The sequence below is a fragment of the Oncorhynchus keta genome, chromosome 7, assembly GCF_023373465.1.
Source record: "Oncorhynchus keta strain PuntledgeMale-10-30-2019 chromosome 7, Oket_V2, whole genome shotgun sequence".
Classification (NCBI taxonomy): Eukaryota; Metazoa; Chordata; class Actinopteri; order Salmoniformes; family Salmonidae; genus Oncorhynchus; species Oncorhynchus keta.
Window position 1 is genome coordinate 28013827 of NC_068427.1, and position 23872 is coordinate 28037698.

Genomic DNA, 23872 nt, shown 5'->3' on the forward strand with positions numbered 1-23872 from the left:
AACACAGGGAAATCACGTTTTTGACTGCACTGGGCCTTGAATGAGAAATCAGATGTGCTAGTTCTGGGCTAGAACAAGGACCAGGCAGGGTAACACTGTTGAGTCATAAATGAAATGCTGCAATCATCCCTTTTCCTATTTGTATCATTTAAATGCAGACTATTCACACATGTCAATCTGTTTTAATTTATTGGGATCAGTCCAGTGTGAAAATGGGGCTGTATGTTTTTCTGGGGCTAATTCTTGGAGATGGAATGCGGGAGGCTTGTGTGTTCTACTGATCATCTGTCGAGGAAATGACACCCTGTGAACTTGAGCGTCTCTTTATCGAAACCAGGGTTTCCCAAACTCAGTCCTGGTTCTGAGTTCGGTTTGTGCTCTAGCACTACACAGCGGATTAATATAACCAGACCTTGATGATGAGTTGGGAAACACTTATATAGACAACCAATTTAGATATGTAGGACCCTGCGGAACACGGAAGTCTCCTTTTCGTTCAGCGCGGAGAGGGAAAGAGGGAGAGCGAAGAGTGTGAGAGCATATGAGAGAGAGAAAGAGAGAGACAGAGCGCTGACTCCTCCTCGTTCTCCGGTGTCAAAGTTGACATCAGCCCTGGAGCGGAGTTGAACAGGAGCCTCGTGCGTGAACAGGAGAGCGAGCTCACATCTTTCAGTGGCGAATGCTGCACGGAGTTATGTACCTCGCGCTGCCTTGCCCTCTGAACTGCCTGCCGTCATGGATTGCAACCCGCGCGCGAAACCAATACTACTCTTTATTTTACTGTTCATCTTGTCGTTTATCCGCTCAGCACTTCTGATCATCCACCCGTCCAATGAAGGTAAGAGTGAGTGAGAGAGGGCCGGACATAAAGGAAGAGAGAGTGTGAGATCCATGTAAGAAAGTGTTCGCTCACAGACAGAGCTATAGTACATCTTGCTGCAGCGGCTCGTCTCACAGTCTGGACGGCATGCATTTCAAGGAAGGTGGTTCTTACTGCGCTGATTCTGTGGATGGAATGGACAGGATATGTCATGTTAGACCATTTGATAATGTCCAAATATTGTCATGGCGGTATTTTAGCACATTTGTAAATAACCGTTTAATTAGTTTAACCCACTGTGATGTATGTTGACCCAAGCTTCAATGCGATAGAAGGATTGATGCACGGACTCGGTGTGGCGTTTTAAACCCTCATTAAGAGTTATTGACCGTCTGGTAAATCGGTGGAAACTGGAATCGGATGGGGGGATCACGATAATCAGCTGGGGGGCATCACGATAATCAGCTTTGGACAGTTAACACCGGGCTTCCCGTGCATCTAGGTTGGAAGTATCGTTTGGCATGCCATAGTTCTTCTCCAAATAGTGAGAATAATAGCCTACATTTTGAAACGCAGATGACAAAGTGTAGATGTTGATGTTTGGTGTTATTACTCACAAATGTCCATGTAGGCTATTGTCCCATAACAATACGGAGTAGAAGCAGGCAGTCCAAGCGCTGCATCGCACAGTACAGGACCAGGGCAGGCAGTGGACCCCCGTTTAGCTTCTTGCCCAAGCTGATCAGACGTTCGCCTAAATAGATGTGATTTAGAAAATGCAGCCTATTCATATTCATTAGTATTCATTCACACGGATGGTGTATTGGATTATATCAATATAGCCCACTTTATGGAGACGTGCTGGTAGGAACACGCACACTCTAAAGAATTAAATCCCTTAGCGCAAGGAATCATCCACTCGATATTTCCATTGATTAACCCATTGACTACTTTTTCTTAAATAGGCCAATCTCGACAGGTTGTTTATTGTCGCTCGAACATGCGCGCGCGTGCACATACATACACACACACACACACACAGGCGCAAATGATGAGATGACTGGCCTATAGTTCCAAAGGGCAAGGCTCATCTGTAATTGCACTTTGATTACGAAATTAATGTAGGCTACATGGACGGTCGATAGTCAGACAGAGCCAAATACTAATCAGGGGGTGAGCGCAGTAAAATGTAATGATTTATTGTCATGCTATTATTGAGTTGTTACTACATGGGAATAATTCAAAGTAGAGAACATGTAATATAATATTTAAAAAATGTTAAATTACGAATTGTAACATAATTCAATTGTTAACATATTGGCATAGTCCTATATACAATTGAAGTGAATAGTTGAAAACATTGAACAACCGTTAACATGCGAGCGACAAGACTGCATTTCCCCGGCGTATTCTTTGTTGCAACAACGTGGCAGTACATCATGTACGCCTATACAGCTTTCATGGGCGACCAGCATCACGTTTGTGTTCTTCTTGTGGGGAAGCACAACGCTTGAATAGGCCTATAAAAAGTGGCTTGCGAATATATGGCATCAAAATGAACAACGAATACTGCTCAAATGTCAGATTAGGCCTATGCACCGTGAGTGGTCAAAGTTTAGGCCACATAAAACAACTTCTGTTTTGGGGTAATACGTTCGCCTAGATTTCAACCCATATCATAGCTTTTTAACATGGTCAATGTATTATAATGTATTATACCGGGAAGGAGTTATTATTTATACAAAGCGGTTAGTCCTCGCGCCATGCATGTAGACTATACTGCACGCGCCTGCCGCCTCTTCCCATCTTCTTTATATTATTGTCGAACTCACAGGCCGTCAGTCTATCACCGGTTAATAAACCAAACTTGGAGATTGTGACTTTTGTTTTTCGATTTGATATATTGGCTAATTAAATGCAAGGGTCTCTGGCATTAATCTGGCTAATGTCTTTTGTTTTCAGAAACTTTAGATATTTTGAGATGATTTCATCTTTGATATTTTCGATGAAACAGCACGTGAATAGCCTATCGACTTCTGCTTTTACTGTTTCGTACTTTTATTCACCTTACTATTTCCAGGAGCCCATACAGCTCGATTTCACACAGCTCGGGCCAGTCCTCGACATAGCCTACAGTATTGAAGTCAAATATAGTCATTCAATTTTTTATGTTAGCCTAATTATTGTTTAGGCCTATTTAGGCTGTTTATGAACTGATGTGTTGCTCATGAAGTTCGGTCTGTGTCTCGTATGGTGCTAATGTAAGCTATGTAGATGCAATTTAGTCGATTTGTAGGCCTAGTTGATATGTACAATTTGTGTTCAGGAAATATTGTTGTAGCCTCCACTCAACCCGAGGACAATTACAGGGTATAGGTCTACCCGGTGATACGCCTATTACTTATTATTTATGATGTCTGCTATGGTGTGCACCTAATGATGGCTGTCCGCAACACCCTGTCTGTCTGCCAGGGAGTGTCAGTGTCGAGCCGTTCTCACCGTGAAGCCTCACGAGCTCTTGCATATCCCATCTGTAATAATAGAAATATTAAAACCCCCCCTTCTATCAGAAACAGAAAGCTCATGCTCCGCAGAGGAGAGGAGAGAGGAATTGTCTCCCTTGTTTAATATTGTTTTTGTGCTCGAGGCACGGTGTCATCATGGCCCGGTCAAGTCAGAAACCCCCTCCCTTTCACAGGCTACTAAAGTCCCTCTCATAAATCAAATGTTTAGCACAAATCCAAATTCTCTACGTTTATTTCAACATTGAAACAACGTGGAACTATCATATCGGTTTATTTGCGTTTAAGAGTGCAGAACTAAAAATGGGGACATGGCTATAAAAGTTTCGCTTATTTTAGTAGGCCTAGGCTATTGCCTTGCCCGAAAAATGTAGGTTAGGTCTATGCATCTATATTTTCAGGAAAATATGTATTTGATAGGCTACATATCTGTGAAGAAAATGTTTACATGTTGACAACGACAATGAACCTTATTTATAAATTGACCATATCATTTTAAAGTGAACCGAAAATAAACTATGGGCCTAGACTATAGGCCAGGCACATCTAGGGTTGATAACTCTGCAAGTACGTGTTAGAATGTTGTTATTTAGCCCAAATGTGTTATTTATAAAAAATGTAAGTTTCCTCTGCCTGTTGGTCAGCGTGACCACATGCAGATTCTGTTGTGGTTTAAGCGTACTCTTTTTAGGACATCCTTTAACGTCCTTTTGGAAATATTCACTGCGTTTTGTTGCCAGATATCATATAATCTATCATTTCAGAGCAAAGAAAGTCGTAAATCAACTACAGTAGTAATGCAGTCCAACCACTCTTCAATCCGTAACGCCCTACTTTGGGGCTTCGAGCGGAACCACGACTCGCATGGGCCGCATTATATAAAACCAATACTCTAAAATAATACACTGTGATATAGGCGTATTTCGGACAACTTGACCGTGTGTGTTTTGTGATAAGTTAAAGATTAAGGGCAAGGAAAACGTGGAAGTTTTAGACGTTTAAAAGATTCTATGTCACCTTTAATGGTTCTCAGAATGTAGAGGTTAATCATGGTAATTATAATAACGATAATTACACAGGTTATTCATCATTATCATTAATTACAGGCCTAATGATTCTGATGATGACAATACTCTTTATAATTAGCCTAAATATATGTTTTATTCTTATTGCTAACTTCTAGCTCCTCTTGTGTTTATTTATGGTGAAAGAAAAACGTTTTCAACAACTTCGACGAGGTACAATTTCAACATACACGCACATGCTTTGCATTAAGCATGACCGGCATTTTTCATGTTAAAATGAAGATTTTAGGGATCCGAAGTTTGCCTATCAGGCCTACAAATGTTAATTTATTTATTTACTTTGGCCTGTATATACGTATTTTTGTATTTATTTCATTGTTTCGTTTGAATGAACTGAGGCCTTTTGCAACACCGGGAAAGTTGAGCCATGCTCTAGTTTCCCCTCCTCGTTATGGCCTACTGTCCCTGTATGAGGGTATTGCTTTTTCTTCAGGACCTTGTGAGATCTTCTCATTGCATTTAAAACCAATTTGAACTGACCCCATGAAAAATGTATATTTTTTTCTGATAAATATATTGGTAACGTTTTAGCAGCACACTGTACTATTTTACAAGCCGTAGCCTATGAATGACTGATTGTTGAATGTGTTCTAAGGCGGAGGCCTACTGGTCAGATTATTCAGTGATGTACCAAAACTTGGTGATGTGATTTATTCCCACTTTCCATAGGCTAATGGTTGTTTTTATATAAAATATAAAATACATCAAAATAAAGAAAACGATTTGTGAAATGTACCATACCATAGAATATAAGCATAATTCGAGTTGAATTATATGCTGTTCAGAGAAAACAATTCAGTATAGGCCTATCCAGAATTGTATCACCATATCCATATTATGATCATGGTTTCAATATGACTTTGATCAAATGCATATTGGCCCACATGCTATTAGTCATTACAGACTGCCTATATTGCTACACACTCGTGTTTACAGAAACAAATACCCCTTTCTGCCATTCAGCAGTGCTTGTGTAAATCCTGGACAAACTTTGGTGAGCTACTATACTGTGTTCCGTATTGCGCTTAATATACCGCAGGAGTAGGCTAACGGAGAAAGTAGGCTGATATGGTCGCTTTTAGGACTGTTCGTTTTAGCGGGGATAATTTAGCATGAAGTTATGTCATATTCAGATATTGTATTGGCTGATTCGGAGCGATTCTTGCACCAAACGGATCAGTGTATTTTCTCAGTGTAAATCTGTCTTTGAGTGAGTGCGCAGCATAAATTGCGAGAATGGCTCTGTATGTGTGCGTGTGTGAATGTAGGCGACAGTAGTGAGTCTGTATGCGTGGTGCTTGGTATGGTTTCTCTCCCTGCCCGGGCGTCGGTATTTTTAGCCGGTGGCAGGAGGCCTTGCCCAGGGAGGCTAGAGTAGTAACCCGCTGGGAGGAGCAGGTTTGTGAGCGATGGCACCTGGGAGGGGGGCGCTTACACATGTTCCCACTTTAAAAATAGTGCTCTCTGTGTGTTTGTGTGTGAGTTGTGTTTGTGTGGGAGGCCTGTAGGAAGCAGTGTGAAGAGTGCTGTTATCTAATATCTCACAATAAATCAGTATTAGAGAGAGAGAGAGAGTGTGTTTACATGCAAGTATGAGCTGTGAGAGGGGAACCAGCAGCAGTATCAGACACAGCCACACTCAGTTTGAATAATTCATGATGGGAGGAGAACACTTCACCCCGAACACACAGTCACAACCTGCAGTCACAACCTGCAGTTACAACCTGCAGTCACAGACTACTGCAGCCCTACACAACCTGCAGTCACAGACTACTGCAGCCCTACACAACCTGCAGTCACAGACTCCTGCAGCCCTACACAACCTGCAGTCACAGACTCCTGCAGCCCTACACAACCTGCAGTCACAGACTCCTGCAGCCCTACACAACCTGCAGTCACAGACTCCTGCAGCCCTACACAACCTGCAGTCACAGACTCCTGCAGCCCCACACAACCTGCAGTCACAGACTCCTGCAGCCCTACACAACCTGCAGTCACAGACTCCTGCAGCCCTACACAACCTGCAGTCACAGACTACTGCAGCCCTACACAACCTGCAGTCACAGACTACTGCAGCCCTACACAACCTGCAGTCACAGACTCCTGCAGCCCTACACAACCTGCAGTCACAGACTCCTGCAGCCCTACACAACCTGCAGTCACAGATCACCACAGACTCTAACACACACACAACCTGCAGTCACAGACCACCGTAGACTTTAACACACACACAACCTGCAGTCACAGACCACCGTAGACTCTAACACACACACAACCTGCAGTCACAGACCACCGTAGACTCTAACACACACACAACCTGCAGTCACAGACCACCGTAGACTCTAACACACACACAACCTGCAGTCACAGACCACCACAGACGCTAACACACACACAACCTGCAGTCACAGACCACCGTAGACTCTAACACACACACAACCTGCAGTCACAGACCACCGTAGACTCTAACACACACACAACCTGCAGTCACAGACCACCGTAGACTCTAACACACACACAACCTGCAGTCACAGACCACCGTAGACTCTAACACACACACAACCTGCAGTCACAGACCACCGTAGACTCTAACACACACACAACCTGCAGTCACAGACCACCGTAGACTCTAACACACACACAACCTGCAGTCACAGACCACCACAGACGCTAACACACACACAACCTGCAGTCACAGACCACCGTAGACTTTAACACACACACAACCTGCAGTCACAGACCACCACAGACGCTAACACACACACAACCTGCAGTCACAGACCACCGTAGACTTTAACACACACACAACCTGCAGTCACAGACCACCGTAGACTCTAACACACACACAACCTGCAGTCACAGACCACCGTAGACTCTAACACACACACAACCTGCAGTCACAGACCACCGTAGACTCTAACACACACACAACCTGCAGTCACAGACCACCGTAGACTCTAACACACACACAACCTGCAGTCACAGACCACCGTAGACTCTAACACACACACAACCTGCAGTCACAGACCACCACAGACGCTAACACACACACAACCTGCAGTCACAGACCACCGTAGACTCTAACACACACACAACCTGCAGTCACAGACCACCGTAGACTCTAACACACACACAACCTGCAGTCACAGACCACCGTAGACTCTAACACACACACAACCTGCAGTCACAGACCACCACAGACGCTAACACACACACAACCTGCAGTCACAGACCACCGTAGACTCTAACACACACACAACCTGCAGTCACAGACCACCGTAGACTCTAACACACACACAACCTGCAGTCACAGACCACCACAGACGCTAACACACACACAACCTGCAGTCACAATAGGTGGGTTCCAGATTCCAGAGAGCCTATACATATTCTGTGCTGACCTGAGTAGACTAGAAGATTCCTATATCATTTTGATGTGTTTCTGCAGACACTGTGCCCACTGCCCAGCCTGTCTGCCTACACCTCTTACTTACTGCTGAGCTGAAATCTTCAATAAACACTCATTCAGATGGACATGTTGGGCCTGTGGGTCTACTGCCTGTCTCTGTCTCTCCTATATTGATTCACCTGGCTGCCTCCATGTGGGTTGTTCCCAGACCAGAGACCAGAGACCAGAGACCAGAGACCAGAGACCAGAGACCAGCAGTAGTCAACTCAGACTGCTCTTAATACTGTTCCTTACTGTTAGTTACCGTAAAGAGCCCTGCGTTCTGAGACTCTGAGGTTGACTGGGCAGACACACTGACGCGAGAGTGTGTGAGCGTTTTGTGTGAGTGTTCTTGCATTTGTTTGTGCGTCTTTGTGTAATGAGTGTGTGCATGTGGACCTTCACATGCATGTACACGTGTGTGTGTTAGTGCGTGGGATTTTGGTGGAGATTTCCGGCCCTTGCAGCTGGAGAAGCAGCGTCAGATTGAGCCATCTCATTTTCTGCTCTCATATTCCCCACGCTTGGCTCAATTTGAGACGGGGTCTGGCTCGTTGAGAAATGTAAATTGGAACCAATGGAGCTAGATGCTGCACTGCTATAATCTGACAGGAGCAGATAGCTTTATTAGCTCTAATAGGAGTCTGTCTTCTGAATGTGTGTGTGTGCGTGTGTGCATGTGTGTGTGCGTGTGTGTGTGTGTGTGTGTGTGCATGTGTGTGTGTGCATGTGTGCATCCCTGTGCCCTGACCGCCAGCTGCTTGGCTAGAACTCAGGTGAGCCTCAATTTTGTGGGTTTCAGCTAATAGTATTTATTTTCCTCTCCCCTATCTATACTCCACCCTCTACTCTCTCTCTATACACCACCCTGTACTCTCTCTCTATACACCACCCTGTACTCTCTCTCTATACTCCACCCTGTACTCTCTCTCTATACTCCACCCTGTACTCTCTCTCTATACTCCACCCTGTACTCTCTCTCTATACTCCACCCTGTACTCTCTCTCTATACTCCACCCTATACTCTCTCTCTATACTCCACCCTGTACTCTCTCTCTATACTCCACCCTGTACTCTCTCTCTATACTCCACCCTGTACTCTCTCTCTATACTCCACCCTATACTCTCTCTATACTCCACCCTCTACTCTCTCTATACTCCACCCTGAACTCTCTCTATACACAACCCTGTACGCTCTCTCTATACTCCAACCTGTACTCTCTCTCTATACTCCACCCTGAACTCACTCTCTATACTCCACCCTGTACACTCTCTATGCTCCACCCTGTACTCTCTCTCTATACTCCACCCTGTACTCTCTCTCTATACTCCACCCTGTACTCTCTCTCTATTGGGAACATGTCTGAACTCCCCATAGAGACTGACAGAACCAGGTACCTACCCAACACATGGACTGGTACCCCGTGTATATAGCCTGCTTATCGATACTCATGGTGTATTTATTATTTATTTTATTATTATGTATTATTACTTTTCCATTGTCTCTCGCATAGAGATTGTAGATCCAAAGATTTGTAACAGCAAGTGTGGTTTTCTGACCCCGCTGTGTGTATCAGTACCAGTCAGAGGAGGTTCACACAGCTGTAGCAGTGACTCAACAGCCTCCCAGGTTGCTACAGACCCAGAATCTCCTGCTTGGATCCCCTCATCATGGAGCACAAAGCAGCAGGCTGTCTCTGTTTGGTTAGATTTAGGAAGTGCTCAGAGGGTAACTGGCCGTGTGTGTGCGTGTGTGTGCGTTTGTGAGCATGTTTGTGTGTGTTCTAAGGAGTCCTGAGGATTGTTGAACAGCTAGGTAAATAAATACTATCCTGATCCCGGTCCTTGAAGGCCAGGTTTAGATGAGTGGACTAACTAGACATCGGAAGGATAGATATTCATAATGTACAGTGGGTATAGAAAGTCACCCCCGCTTTCAAAATGTTCACCTTTTGTTGACTTACAGCCTGAAGTCTGTGAAAATGTATTTAATTGAAAACAGTAAAATATCCTATTTGGATAAGTGAACACCCCCCTGTGTTAATACTTGATGGAACCACCTTTAGCTTGAATTACAGCCATGAGTCTCTTTGAATACGTCTCTACTAACTTTGCACACCTTGACTGTGCAATATTTGCCCATTCTTCCTTGCAGAATTGTTCAAGCTCAGTCAAAATGCCATGTGACTGCACTGTTCAAGTCATTCCACAGATTCTTGATGGGATTTAGGTCAGGGCTCTGACTAGGCCACTCGAGGACATTCACCTTTTTGTCCTTCAGCCACTGTACTGTTGCTTTGGGGGGGGGTGCTTTGGGCCATTGTCATGTGATCCATCTGTCGGTAATTTGCACTGTCCCTTTCCCCTTCTATCCTGACAAATGGTCCGGTCCCTGCTGAAGAGAAACACCCCCACAACAGGATGCTGCCACCACTGTGCTTTACTGTAGACATGGTGTTCTTTACTGTAGGCATGTTGTTCTTTACTATAGGCATGGTGTTCTTTACTGTAGACTTGGTGTTCTTTACTGTAGGCATGGTGTTCTATACTGTAGGCATGGTGTTCTTTACTGTAGGCATGGTGTTCTTTACTGTAGACATGGTGTTCTTTACTGTAGACATGGTGTTTTACTGTAGACATGGTGTTCTGTACTGTAGACTTGGTGTTCTTTACTGTAGGCATGGTGTTCTGTACTGTAGACTTGGTGTTCTTTACTGTAGGCATGGTGTTATTTACTGTAGACATGGTGTTCTATACTGTAAACATGGTGTTTTACTGTAGGCATGGTGTTCTGTACTGTAGACTTGGTGTTCTTTACTGTAGGCATGGTGTTCTGTACTGTAGACTTGGTGTTCTATACTGTAGGCATGGTGTTATTTACTGTAGACATGGTGTTCTATACTGTAGATATGGTGTTCTTTACTGTAGACATGGTGTTCTATACTGTAGACTTGGTGTTCTTTACTGTAGGCATGGTGTTCTGTACTGTAGACTTGGTGTTCTTTACTGTAGGCATGGTGTTATTTACTGTAGACTTGGTGTTCTTTACTGTAGGCATGGTGTTCTTTACTGTAGACATGGTGTTCTTTACTGTAGACATGGTGTTTTACTGTAGACATGGTGTTCTGTACTGTAGACTTGGTGTTCTTTACTGTAGGCATGGTGTTCTGTACTGTAGACTTGGTGTTCTTTACTGTAGGCATGGTGTTATTTACTGTAGACATGGTGTTCTATACTGTAAACATGGTGTTTTACTGTAGGCATGGTGTTCTGTACTGTAGACTTGGTGTTCTTTACTGTAGGCATGGTGTTCTGTACTGTAGACTTGGTGTTCTATACTGTAGGCATGGTGTTCTTTACTGTAGACTTGGTGTTCTTTACTGTAGGCATGGTGTTCTGTACTGTAGACTTGGTGTTCTATACTGTAGGCATGGTGTTATTTACTGTAGACATGGTGTTCTATACTGTAGATATGGTGTTCTTTACTGTAGACATGGTGTTCTATACTGTAGATATGGTGTTCTTTACTGTAGACATGGTGTTCTGTACTGTAGACTTGGTGTTCTTTACTGTAGGCATGGTGTTCTTTACTGTAGACATGGTGTTCTTTACTGTAGACATTGTGTTCTTGACTGTAAACATAGTGTTCTATACTGTAAACATGGTGTTCTTTACTGTAGACATGGTGTTCTTTACTGTAAACATGGTGTTCTTTACTGTAGACATTGTGTTCTTGACTGTAAACATAGTGTTCTATACTGTTGGCATGGTGTTCTTTACTGTAGACATGGTGTTCTTGACTGTAAACATGGTGTTCTTTACTGTAGACATGGTGTTCTTGACTGTAAACATGGTGTTCTTTACTGTAGACATTGTGTTCTTGACTGTAAACATGGTGTTCTTTACTGTTGGCATGGTGTTCTTTACTGTAGACATGGTGTTCTATAATGTAGACATGGTGTTCCCTACTGTAGACATGGTGTTCTTTACTGTAGGCATGGTGTTCTATAATATAGACATGGTGTTCTTTACTGTAGACATGGTGTTCTATACTGTAGATATGGTGTTCTTTACTGTAGGCATGGTGTTCTTTACTGTAAACATGGTGTTCTATACTGTTGACATGGTGTTCTTTACTGTTGACATGGTGTTCTTTACTGTAGGCATGGGTTTCTTTACTGTCGACATGGTTTTCTTTACTGTAGGCATGGTGTTCTTTACTGTAGATGGTGTTCTTTACTGTAGACATGGTGTTCTTTACTGTAGGGACAGTGTTCTTTGGGTGGAAAGATGTATTCATAAGGGCACAAGGCAGAGAGACAGGAAACACAGGGATAAATACATTGGCACAGAGAGACAGGAAACACAGGGATAAATACACTGGTACAGAGAGACAGGAAACACAGGGATAAATACACTGGTACAGTGAGACAGGAAACACAGGGATAAATACACTGGCACAGAGACAGGAACACAGGGATAAATACACTGGCACAGAGACAGGAAACACAGGGATAAATACACTGGTACAGAGAGACAGAAAACTCAGGGATAAATACACTGGTACAGAGAGACAGGAAACACAGTGATAAATACACTGGTACAGAGAGACAGGAAACACAGGGATAAATACACTGGTACAGAGAGACAGGAAACACAGGGATAAATACACTGGTACAGTGAGACAGGAAACACAGGGATAAATACACTGGCACAGAGACAGGAACACAGGGATAAATACACTGGCACAGAGACAGGAAACACAGGGATAAATACACTGGTACAGAGAGACAGAAAACTCAGGGATAAATACACTGGTACAGAGAGACAGGAAACTCAGTGATAAATACACTGGTACAGAGAGACAGGAAACACAGTGATAAATACACTGGTACAGAGAGACAGGAAACACAGGGATAAATACACTGGCACAGAGACAGGAAACACAGGGATAAATACACTGGTACAGAGAGACAGAAAACTCAGGGATAAATACACTGGTACAGAGAGACAGGAAACACAGTGATAAATACACTGGTACAGAGAGACAGGAAACACAGTGATAAATACACTGGTACAGAGAGACAGGAAACACAGGGATAAATACACTGGTACAGTGAGACAGGAAACACAGGGATAAATACACTGGCACAGAGACAGGAACACAGGGATAAATACACTGGCACAGAGACAGGAAACACAGGGATAAATACACTGGTACAGAGAGACAGAAAACTCAGGGATAAATACACTGGTACAGAGAGACAGGAAACACAGTGATAAATACACTGGTACAGAGAGACAGGAAACACAGGGATAAATACACTGGGGAAAATAAGCCACACTGTCACGTCTTCTAGGAGTAGTGGGTTTGGAGTCTTCTAGGAGTAGTGGGTTTGGAGTCTTCTAGGAGTAGTGGGTTTGGAGTCAGGCGCAGAGAGCAGAGGGTTCGGACAATCATATTTTATTCCGGTACAAACGGTCACGCCAAAACACTAGGCGCATAAAACTGACCGGCCCAAACACAGGACCCCAACAGTCTGGAGAAAATAAAATACAAATGCACAAACTAGCAGAGGAAAATTCCCACACAAACATAGGTGGGCCTAACAGGCTTAAATAGACATACATCAAGAAACTAACAAGAGACAGGTGCCACCAATAAGACCAAACGAACAGAAAATGAAAAAGGGTTCGGTGGCGGCTAGTAGACCGCCGAGCGCCGCCTGAGCAGGCAGGGGAGCCACCTTCGGTGGGAGTCGTGGCACACACCTGGAGGGGGGGTGGAGACAATCACAAGGACAGGAGAAACAGATCAGGGTGTGACAGTATTGGGTTTTCGCCAGACATATCGTTTTGCGTTCAGGCCAAAAAGTTCCATTTTGGTCTCATCTGGCCACAACATCTTTCGACACTTGGCCTTGGAATCTACAATGTGCTTTTTGGCAAAGCTCAAACGAGACTTGATGTGGCTTTTTTTGAGGAGTGGTGTTTTTCTTGCCACCCTCCCATAGAGGCCAGATTCGTGGAATGCTTGTGATATTGTGGCCACATCCACACATTGACCAGTTTTTGCCATAAAGGCCTGAAGCTCCTTCAAAGTCACAATTGGCTTCTTGGTAGTCTCTCTGATCAGTGTCCTTCTTGCCCAGTCATCCAGTTTGGTGGGATGGCCTGATCTATGCAGGGTCTGGGTGGTGCCATACGCCTTCCACTTCTTAATAATGGTGGTAACTGTGCTCTGAGGGACAAAGCCTTTGAAATATTTTTATATCCATCCTCTGACTTGCGCCTTTCCACAACTTTATCTCATAGATCTTTTGAAAGTACCTTTCCGCCCATAGTCTATTCTTTGCTTTGAATTGCACTACTAATGTCACGACTTCTGCCGAACTTGGTCCCTCTCATTGTTCGGGCGGTGTTCGGCGGTCGACGTCACCGGCCTTCTAGCCATCGCTGATCCATTTTTCATTTTCCATTGGTTTTGTCTTGTCTTCCTTCACACCTGGTTTCAATCCCATCCATGACATGTTGTGTATTTAACCCTCTGTTTCCCCTCATGTCCTTATCGGTGATTGTTTGTTGTATGTTTTGTGCAAGTCATGTTCTGGTGTGTGACGGGTTTTGTACCTTTTTATATGATTTTTGTATATTTGGTTTTCAGAGTTTTCTTTAGCATTTATTAAACTGCTCCGTTTATACCAAGTTCACTCTCCTGTGCCTGACTTCCCTGCCACCAGCACACACCCATTACAACTATGCAGTTGAGTTGTGCAATTCTGAACTAATCAAAGTCACTATAATTGATCACAGATGGAAGCCAATTAGCTTGATTTGTGATCTGGAAGTTGGTTGGTTATACCTCAGCAAGTTTGCAATTACAATTCTAAGGGGGGTGTTCACATACCCAAATAGGGGATTTTACTGTTTTAATTGCAATTCATTTATAGAGTTAAAAAAAAAAATCTTCACTTGGATGTTGTGGTTTACTGTGTATAAATAAAGCAGTAAAAAGTCTGATTTGATGTGTTTTCATTTCAGGCTGTAAGTCAACAAAAGGTGAACATTTTGAAAGGGGGGGGGGGTGACTTTCTATTCCCACTGTACATAGTGGTGCTAAAGACAAGCTTGCCACAATCAACTGCTTTCCCATAAGACACTCATCCCGACACTCATCCAAGTTTCTTCTTTCTCCTCATCTCTTCAGTGAACCTGTTGGACTCCAAAGCCAGCCAGGGGGAGCTGGGATGGATCTCCTACCCATCACATGGGGTGAGTGGTACATACATGTCCCATGGCTTGCACACATATAGTATCTGCACATTCTATGCTCTGTCAGCATTCCGTCCTGTCATCAGATTTCAGTGTTTTAATGGTGCTTAGGACATTTCAAAACAAACAATACAAACACATCTTATTTTCTGTTATCCTATGAGTCAAGTGGGATTAACAATCCTTAAGAGTCTCTTGACGCACCTGTGAGTCAATCTAAGTAACATAATAAATACATCCCAGTTAAAATACATCCGTTTAAGCGAGAGACATCAGGTTTTTTGCATGTCTGCATCTCAATCCACTGCATCCGCCTGTCGGCCTTCCGCATTTACTGTGGAAGTTGGCTGAGCTACAGCGGTGTTTGTCAGACCAGGAGACATCCCGAAAATTGTTCTTCTCACGAAAACGTTGATCACGTCCGAACGGTTTGGCCAATAAATAGATTCTCATGAACACAATGGTGTTCTCCCTTTTACTCAATGACACCTACAAGAGTCACGAGACTCGTCTGGAGCCAGTAACACCGATGTGCCAACTTCTGTCTGTAGCGTCTGAACCGTTTGAGCCAAAACTAATATGATCCCACTATGGAAAGTGGAGACTCACCAACATGTTCTATGACCCCTACAAGTGTCACGGGACTCGCCTGAAGGTAATCTAACAAACTAATGAAAGTATGGAGGTAGTTTTGTGCCAACAAAAATAAGGGTTTAAATATGTGTCCAAAAGTATATATTTCCTGAGCTTTCTTATATCTCTTTTTTTTGTTGTTGCTTTTTATGAATGTGTTATTCAATGCGTTTCTATGTGTTGTAAAAGTAAAGGCCAAATTCTATATTTTATCAAAAAATATACCTAAAGGCATCTTCAAATTCACAATGAAATAGCTAAATGATCCATGATATGACCATCTTAAAACTATTCCATATGTCAGCTCAGTACCCCCCCCAAGTGGTATTAACCTACACATGGGTTAAGTAGGTGATAGACTCACCACATGGGTGGGATGGGGAGACAGATTGTATTTCTTCATTATGTTAAAGAAGAGAAGGGTCAGCTTATAATATGGTTTGAATTGTTGGCAACAACAGAGCAACAACACATGTTAATAAAACCCAGGTAACTTAGTATATCAACACAGCAATCAAAACAGCACATGTTAATAAAACCCAGGTAACTTAGTATCTCAACACAGCAATCAAAACAACACACGTTAATAAAACCCAGGTAACTTAGTATCTCAACACAGCAATCAAAACAACACACGTTAATAAAACCCAGGTAACTTAGTATCTCAACACAGCAATCAACACAACACACGTTAATAAAACCCAGGTAACTTAGTATCTCAGCACAGCAATCAAAACAACACACGTTAATTAAACCCAGGTAACTTAGTATCTCAACACAGCAATCAAAACAACACACATTAATAAAACCCAGGTAACTTAGTATCTCAACACAGCAATCAACACAACACACGTTAATAAAACCCAGGTAACTTAGTATCTCAACACAGCAATCAAAACAACACACGTTAATAAAACCCAGGTAACTTAGTATCTCAACACAGCAATCAAAACAACACACGTTAATAAAACCCAGGTAACTTAGTATCTCAACACAGCAATCAAAACAACACACATTAATAAAACCCAGGTAACTTAGTATCTCAACACAGCAATCAACACAACACACGTTAATAAAACCCAGGTAACTTAGTATCTCAACACAGCAATCAAAACAACACACGTTAATAAAACCCAGGTAACTTAGTATCTCAACACAGCAATCAAAACAACACACGTTAATAAAACCCAGGTAACTTAGTATCTCAACACAGCAATCAAAACAACACACGTTAATAAAACCCAGGTAACTTAGTATCTCAACACAGCAATCAAAACAACACGTTAATAAAACCCAGGTAACTTAGTATCTCAACACAGCAATCAAAACAAGACATGTTAATAAAACCCAGGTAACTTAGTATCTCAACACAGCAATCAAAACAACACATGTTAATAAAACCCAGGTAACTTAGTATATCAACACAGCAATCAAAACAACAAACGTTAATAAAACCCAGGTAACTTAGTATCTCAGCACAGCAATCAAAACAAGACATGTTAATAAAACCCAGGTAACTTAGTATCTCAACACAGCAATCAAAACAACAAACATTAATAAAACCCAGGTAACTTAGTATCTCAGCACAGCAATCAAAACAAGACATGTTAATAAAACCCAGGTAACTTAGTATCTCAACACAGCAATCAAAACAAGACATGTTAATAAAACCCAGGTAACTTAGTATCTCAACACAGCAATCAAAACAACAAACGTTAATAAAACCCAGGTAACTTAGTATCTCAGCACAGCAATCAAAACAAGACATGTTAATAAAACCCAGGTAACTTAGTATCTCAACACAGCAATCAAAACAACACGTTAATAAAACCCAGGTAACTTAGTATCTCAACACAGCAATCAAAACAACACACGTTAATAAAACCCAGGTAACTTAGTATCTCAACACAGCAATCAAAACAACACGTTAATAAAACCCAGGTAACTTAGTATCTCAACACAGCAATCAAAACAACACATGTTAATAAAACCCAGGTAACTTAGTATATCAACACAGCAATCAAAACAACAAACGTTAATAAAACCCAGGTAACTTAGTATCTCAGCACAGCAATCAAAACAAGACATGTTAATAAAACCCAGGTAACTTAGTATCTCAACACAGCAATCAAAACAACACGTTAATAAAACCCAGGTAACTTAGTATCTCAACACAGCAATCAAAACAACACACGTTAATAAAACCCAGGTAACTTAGTATCTCAACACAGCAATCAAAACAACACGTTAATAAAACCCAGGTAACTTAGTATCTCAACACAGCAATCAAAACAACACATGTTAATAAAACCCAGGTAACTTAGTATCTCAACACAGCAATCAAAACAAGACATGTTAATAAAACCCAGGTAACTTAGTATCTCAGCACAGCAATCAACACAACACACGTTAATAAAACCCAGGTAACTTAGTATATCAACACAGCAATCAAAACAACACGTTAATAAAACCCAGGTAACTTAGTATATCAACACAGCAATCAAAACAACACGTTAATAAAACCCAGGTAACTTAGTATCTCAACACAGCAATCAAAACAAGACATGTTAATAAAACCCAGGTAACTTAGTATCTCAGCACAGCAATCAAAACAACACACGTTAATAAAACCCAGGTAACTTAGTATCTCAACACAGCAATCAAAACAAGACATGTTAATTAAACCCAGGTAACTTAGTATCTCAACACAGCAATCAAAACAAGACATGTTAATAAAACCCAGGTAACTTAGTATCTCAACACAGCAATCAAAACAACACACGTTAATAAAACCCAGGTAACTTAGTATCTCAACACAGCAATCAAAACAACACGTTAATAAAACCCAGGTAACTTAGTATCTCAACACAGCAATCAAAACAACACACGTTAATAAAACCCAGGTAACTTAGTATCTCAGCACAGCAATCAAAACAACACACGTTAATAAAACCCAGGTAACTTAGTATCTCAACACAGCAATCAAAACAACACGTTAATAAAACCCAGGTAACTTAGTATCTCAACACAGCAATCAAAACAACACACGTTAATAAAACCCAGGTAACTTAGTATCTCAGCACAGCAATCAAAACAACACACGTTAATAAAACCCAGGTAACTTAGTATCTCAGCACAGCAATCAAAACAACACACGTTAATAAAACCCAGGTAACTTAGTATCTCAGCACAGCAATCAAAACAACACACGTTAATAAAACCCAGGTAACTTAGTATCTCAGCACAGCAATCAAAACAACACACGTTAATAAAACCCAGGTAACTTAGTATCTCAGCACAGCAATCAAAACAACACACGTTAATAAAACCCAGGTAACTTAGTATCTCAGCACAGCAATCAAAACAACACACGTTAATAAAACCCAGGTAACTTAGTATCTCAGCACAGCAATCAAAACAACACACGTTAATAAAACCCAGGTAACTTAGTATCTCAGCACAGCAATCAAAACAACACACGTTAATAAAACCCAGGTAACTTAGTATCTCAGCACAGCAATCAAAACAACACACGTTAATAAAACCCAGGTAACTTAGTATCTCAGCACAGCAATCAAAACAACACACGTTAATAAAACCCAGGTAACTTAGTATCTCAGCACAGCAATCAAAACAACACACGTTAATAAAACCCAGGTAACTTAGTATATCAACACAGCAATCAAAACAACACACGTTAATAAAACCCAGGTAACTTAGTATCTCAACACAGCAATCAAAACAACACGTTAATAAAACCCAGGTAACTTAGTATCTCAACACAGCAATCAAAACAACACACGTTAATAAAACCCAGGTAACTTAGTATCTCAACACAGCAATCAAAACAACACGTTAATAAAACCCAGGTAACTTAGTATCTCAACACAGCAATCAAAACAACACACGTTAATAAAACCCAGGTAACTTAGTATCTCAACACAGCAATCAAAACAACACGTTAATAAAACCCAGGTAACTTAGTATCTCAACACAGCAATCAAAACAACACACGTTAATAAAACCCAGGTAACTTAGTATCTCAACACAGCAATCAAAACAACACGTTAATAAAACCCAGGTAACTTAGTATCTCAACACAGCAATCAAAACAACACATGTTAATAAAACCCAGGTAACTTAGTATATCAACACAGCAATCAAAACAACAAACGTTAATAAAACCCAGGTAACTTAGTATCTCTCAGCACAGCAATCAAAACAAGACATGTTAATAAAACCCAGGTAACTTAGTATCTCAACACAGCAATCAAAACAACACGTTAATAAAACCCAGGTAACTTAGTATCTCAACACAGCAATCAAAACAACACACGTTAATAAAACCCAGGTAACTTAGTATCTCAACACAGCAATCAAAACAACACGTTAATAAAACCCAGGTAACTTAGTATCTCAACACAGCAATCAAAACAACACATGTTAATAAAACCCAGGTAACTTAGTATCTCAACACAGCAATCAAAACAAGACATGTTAATAAAACCCAGGTAACTTAGTATCTCAGCACAGCAATCAACACAACACACGTTAATAAAACCCAGGTAACTTAGTATATCAACACAGCAATCAAAACAACACATTAATAAAACCCAGGTAACTTAGTATATCAACACAGCAATCAAAACAACACGTTAATAAAACCCAGGTAACTTAGTATCTCAACACAGCAATCAAAACAAGACATGTTAATAAAACCCAGGTAACTTAGTATCTCAGCACAGCAATCAAAACAACACACGTTAATAAAACCCAGGTAACTTAGTATCTCAACACAGCAATCAAAACAAGACATGTTAATTAAACCCAGGTAACTTAGTATCTCAACACAGCAATCAAAACAAGACATGTTAATAAAACCCAGGTAACTTAGTATCTCAACACAGCAATCAAAACAACACACGTTAATAAAACCCAGGTAACTTAGTATCTCAACACAGCAATCAAAACAACACGTTAATAAAACCCAGGTAACTTAGTATCTCAACACAGCAATCAAAACAACACACGTTAATAAAACCCAGGTAACTTAGTATCTCAGCACAGCAATCAAAACAACACACGTTAATAAAACCCAGGTAACTTAGTATCTCAACACAGCAATCAAAACAACACGTTAATAAAACCCAGGTAACTTAGTATCTCAACACAGCAATCAAAACAACACACGTTAATAAAACCCAGGTAACTTAGTATCTCAGCACAGCAATCAAAACAACACACGTTAATAAAACCCAGGTAACTTAGTATCTCAGCACAGCAATCAAAACAACACACGTTAATAAAACCCAGGTAACTTAGTATCTCAGCACAGCAATCAAAACAACACACGTTAATAAAACCCAGGTAACTTAGTATCTCAGCACAGCAATCAAAACAACACACGTTAATAAAACCCAGGTAACTTAGTATCTCAGCACAGCAATCAAAACAACACACGTTAATAAAACCCAGGTAACTTAGTATCTCAGCACAGCAATCAAAACAACACACGTTAATAAAACCCAGGTAACTTAGTATCTCAGCACAGCAATCAAAACAACACACGTTAATAAAACCCAGGTAACTTAGTATCTCAGCACAGCAATCAAAACAACACACGTTAATAAAACCCAGGTAACTTAGTATCTCAGCACAGCAATCAAAACAACACACGTTAATAAAACCCAGGTAACTTAGTATATCAACACAGCAATCAAAACAACACACGTTAATAAAACCCAGGTAACTTAGTATCTCAACACAGCAATCAAAACAACACGTTAATAAAACCCAGGTAACTTAGTATCTCAACACAGCAATCAAAACAACACACGTTAATAAAACCCAGGTAACTTAGTATCTCAACACAGCAATCAAAACAACACGTTAATAAAACCCAGGTAACTTAGTATCTCAACACAGCAATCAAAACAACACACGTTAATAAAACCCAGGTAACTTAGTATCTCAACACAGCAATCAAAACAACACGTTAATAAAACCCAGGTAACTTAGTATCTCAACACAGCAATCAAAACAACACACGTTAATAAAACCCAGGTAACTTAGTATCTCAACACAGCAATCAAAACAACATGTTAATAAAACCCAGGTAACTTAGTATCTCAACACAGCAATCAAAACAACACATGTTAATAAAACCCAGGTAACTTAGTATATCAACACAGCAATCAAAACAACAAACGTTAATAAAACCCAGGTAACTTAGTATCTCAGCACAGCAATCAAAACAAGACATGTTAATAAAACCCAGGTAACTTAGTATCTCAACACAGCAATCAAAACAACACGTTAATAAAACCCAGGTAACTTAGTATCTCAACACAGCAATCAAAACAACACACGTTAATAAAACCCAGGTAACTTAGTATCTCAACACAGCAATCAAAACAACACGTTAATAAAACCCAGGTAACTTAGTATCTCAACACAGCAATCAAAACAACACATGTTAATAAAACCCAGGTAACTTAGTATCTCAACACAGCAATCAAAACAAGACATGTTAATAAAACCCAGGTAACTTAGTATCTCAGCACAGCAATCAACACAACACACGTTAATAAAACCCAGGTAACTTAGTATATCAACACAGCAATCAAAACAACACATTAATAAAACCCAGGTAACTTAGTATATCAACACAGCAATCAAAACAACACGTTAATAAAACCCAGGTAACTTAGTATCTCAACACAGCAATCAAAACAAGACATGTTAATAAAACCCAGGTAACTTAGTATCTCAGCACAGCAATCAAAACAACACACGTTAATAAAACCCAGGTAACTTAGTATCTCAACACAGCAATCAAAACAAGACATGTTAATTAAACCCAGGTAACTTAGTATCTCAACACAGCAATCAAAACAAGACATGTTAATAAAACCCAGGTAACTTAGTATCTCAACACAGCAATCAAAACAACACACGTTAATAAAACCCAGGTAACTTAGTATCTCAACACAGCAATCAAAACAACACGTTAATAAAACCCAGGTAACTTAGTATCTCAACACAGCAATCAAAACAACACACGTTAATAAAACCCAGGTAACTTAGTATCTCAGCACAGCAATCAAAACAACACACGTTAATAAAACCCAGGTAACTTAGTATCTCAACACAGCAATCAAAACAACACGTTAATAAAACCCAGGTAACTTAGTATCTCAACACAGCAATCAAAACAACACACGTTAATAAAACCCAGGTAACTTAGTATCTCAGCACAGCAATCAAAACAACACACGTTAATAAAACCCAGGTAACTTAGTATCTCAGCACAGCAATCAAAACAACACACGTTAATAAAACCCAGGTAACTTAGTATCTCAGCACAGCAATCAAAACAACACACGTTAATAAAACCCAGGTAACTTAGTATCTCAGCACAGCAATCAAAACAACACACGTTAATAAAACCCAGGTAACTTAGTATCTCAGCACAGCAATCAAAACAACACACGTTAATAAAACCCAGGTAACTTAGTATCTCAGCACAGCAATCAAAACAACACACGTTAATAAAACCCAGGTAACTTAGTATCTCAGCACAGCAATCAAAACAACACACGTTAATAAAACCCAGGTAACTTAGTATCTCAGCACAGCAATCAAAACAACACACGTTAATAAAACCCAGGTAACTTAGTATCTCAGCACAGCAATCAAAACAACACACGTTAATAAAACCCAGGTAACTTAGTATCTCAGCACAGCAATCAAAACAACACACGTTAATAAAACCCAGGTAACTTAGTATATCAACACAGCAATCAAAACAACACACGTTAATAAAACCCAGGTAACTTAGTATCTCAACACAGCAATCAAAACAACACGTTAATAAAACCCAGGTAACTTAGTATCTCAACACAGCAATCAAAACAACACACGTTAATAAAACCCAGGTAACTTAGTATCTCAACACAGCAATCAAAACAACACGTTAATAAAACCCAGGTAACTTAGTATCTCAACACAGCAATCAAAACAACACACGTTAATAAAACCCAGGTAACTTAGTATCTCAGCACAGCAATCAAAACAACACACGTTAATAAAA

The 23872-nt window shown here is 40.8% G+C and overlaps 1 protein-coding gene across 7 annotated transcripts in view; it reads left to right on the forward strand.

The window, feature by feature from the left end:
- The first annotated feature begins 232 nt into the window (after positions 1-232).
- LOC118375979 (ephrin type-A receptor 3-like) overlaps positions 233-23872 on the forward strand; it is an 822287-nt gene continuing 798647 nt past the window's right edge. For 3 of the 7 annotated variants that reach the window (XR_008139809.1, XM_052522427.1, XM_052522432.1), the window contains exons 1-2: positions 233-838; positions 15083-15147. Coding sequence is in view for 6 of the 7 variants with exons in the window: in XM_052522427.1 (XP_052378387.1) it covers positions 736-838; positions 15083-15147 (168 nt within the window). In the remaining variant the exon portion in view is untranslated. The remainder of the gene's footprint in view (positions 839-15082; positions 15148-23872) is intronic. The other 4 variants (XM_052522428.1, XM_052522431.1, XM_052522430.1 and 1 more) reach the window with 3 other exon arrangements.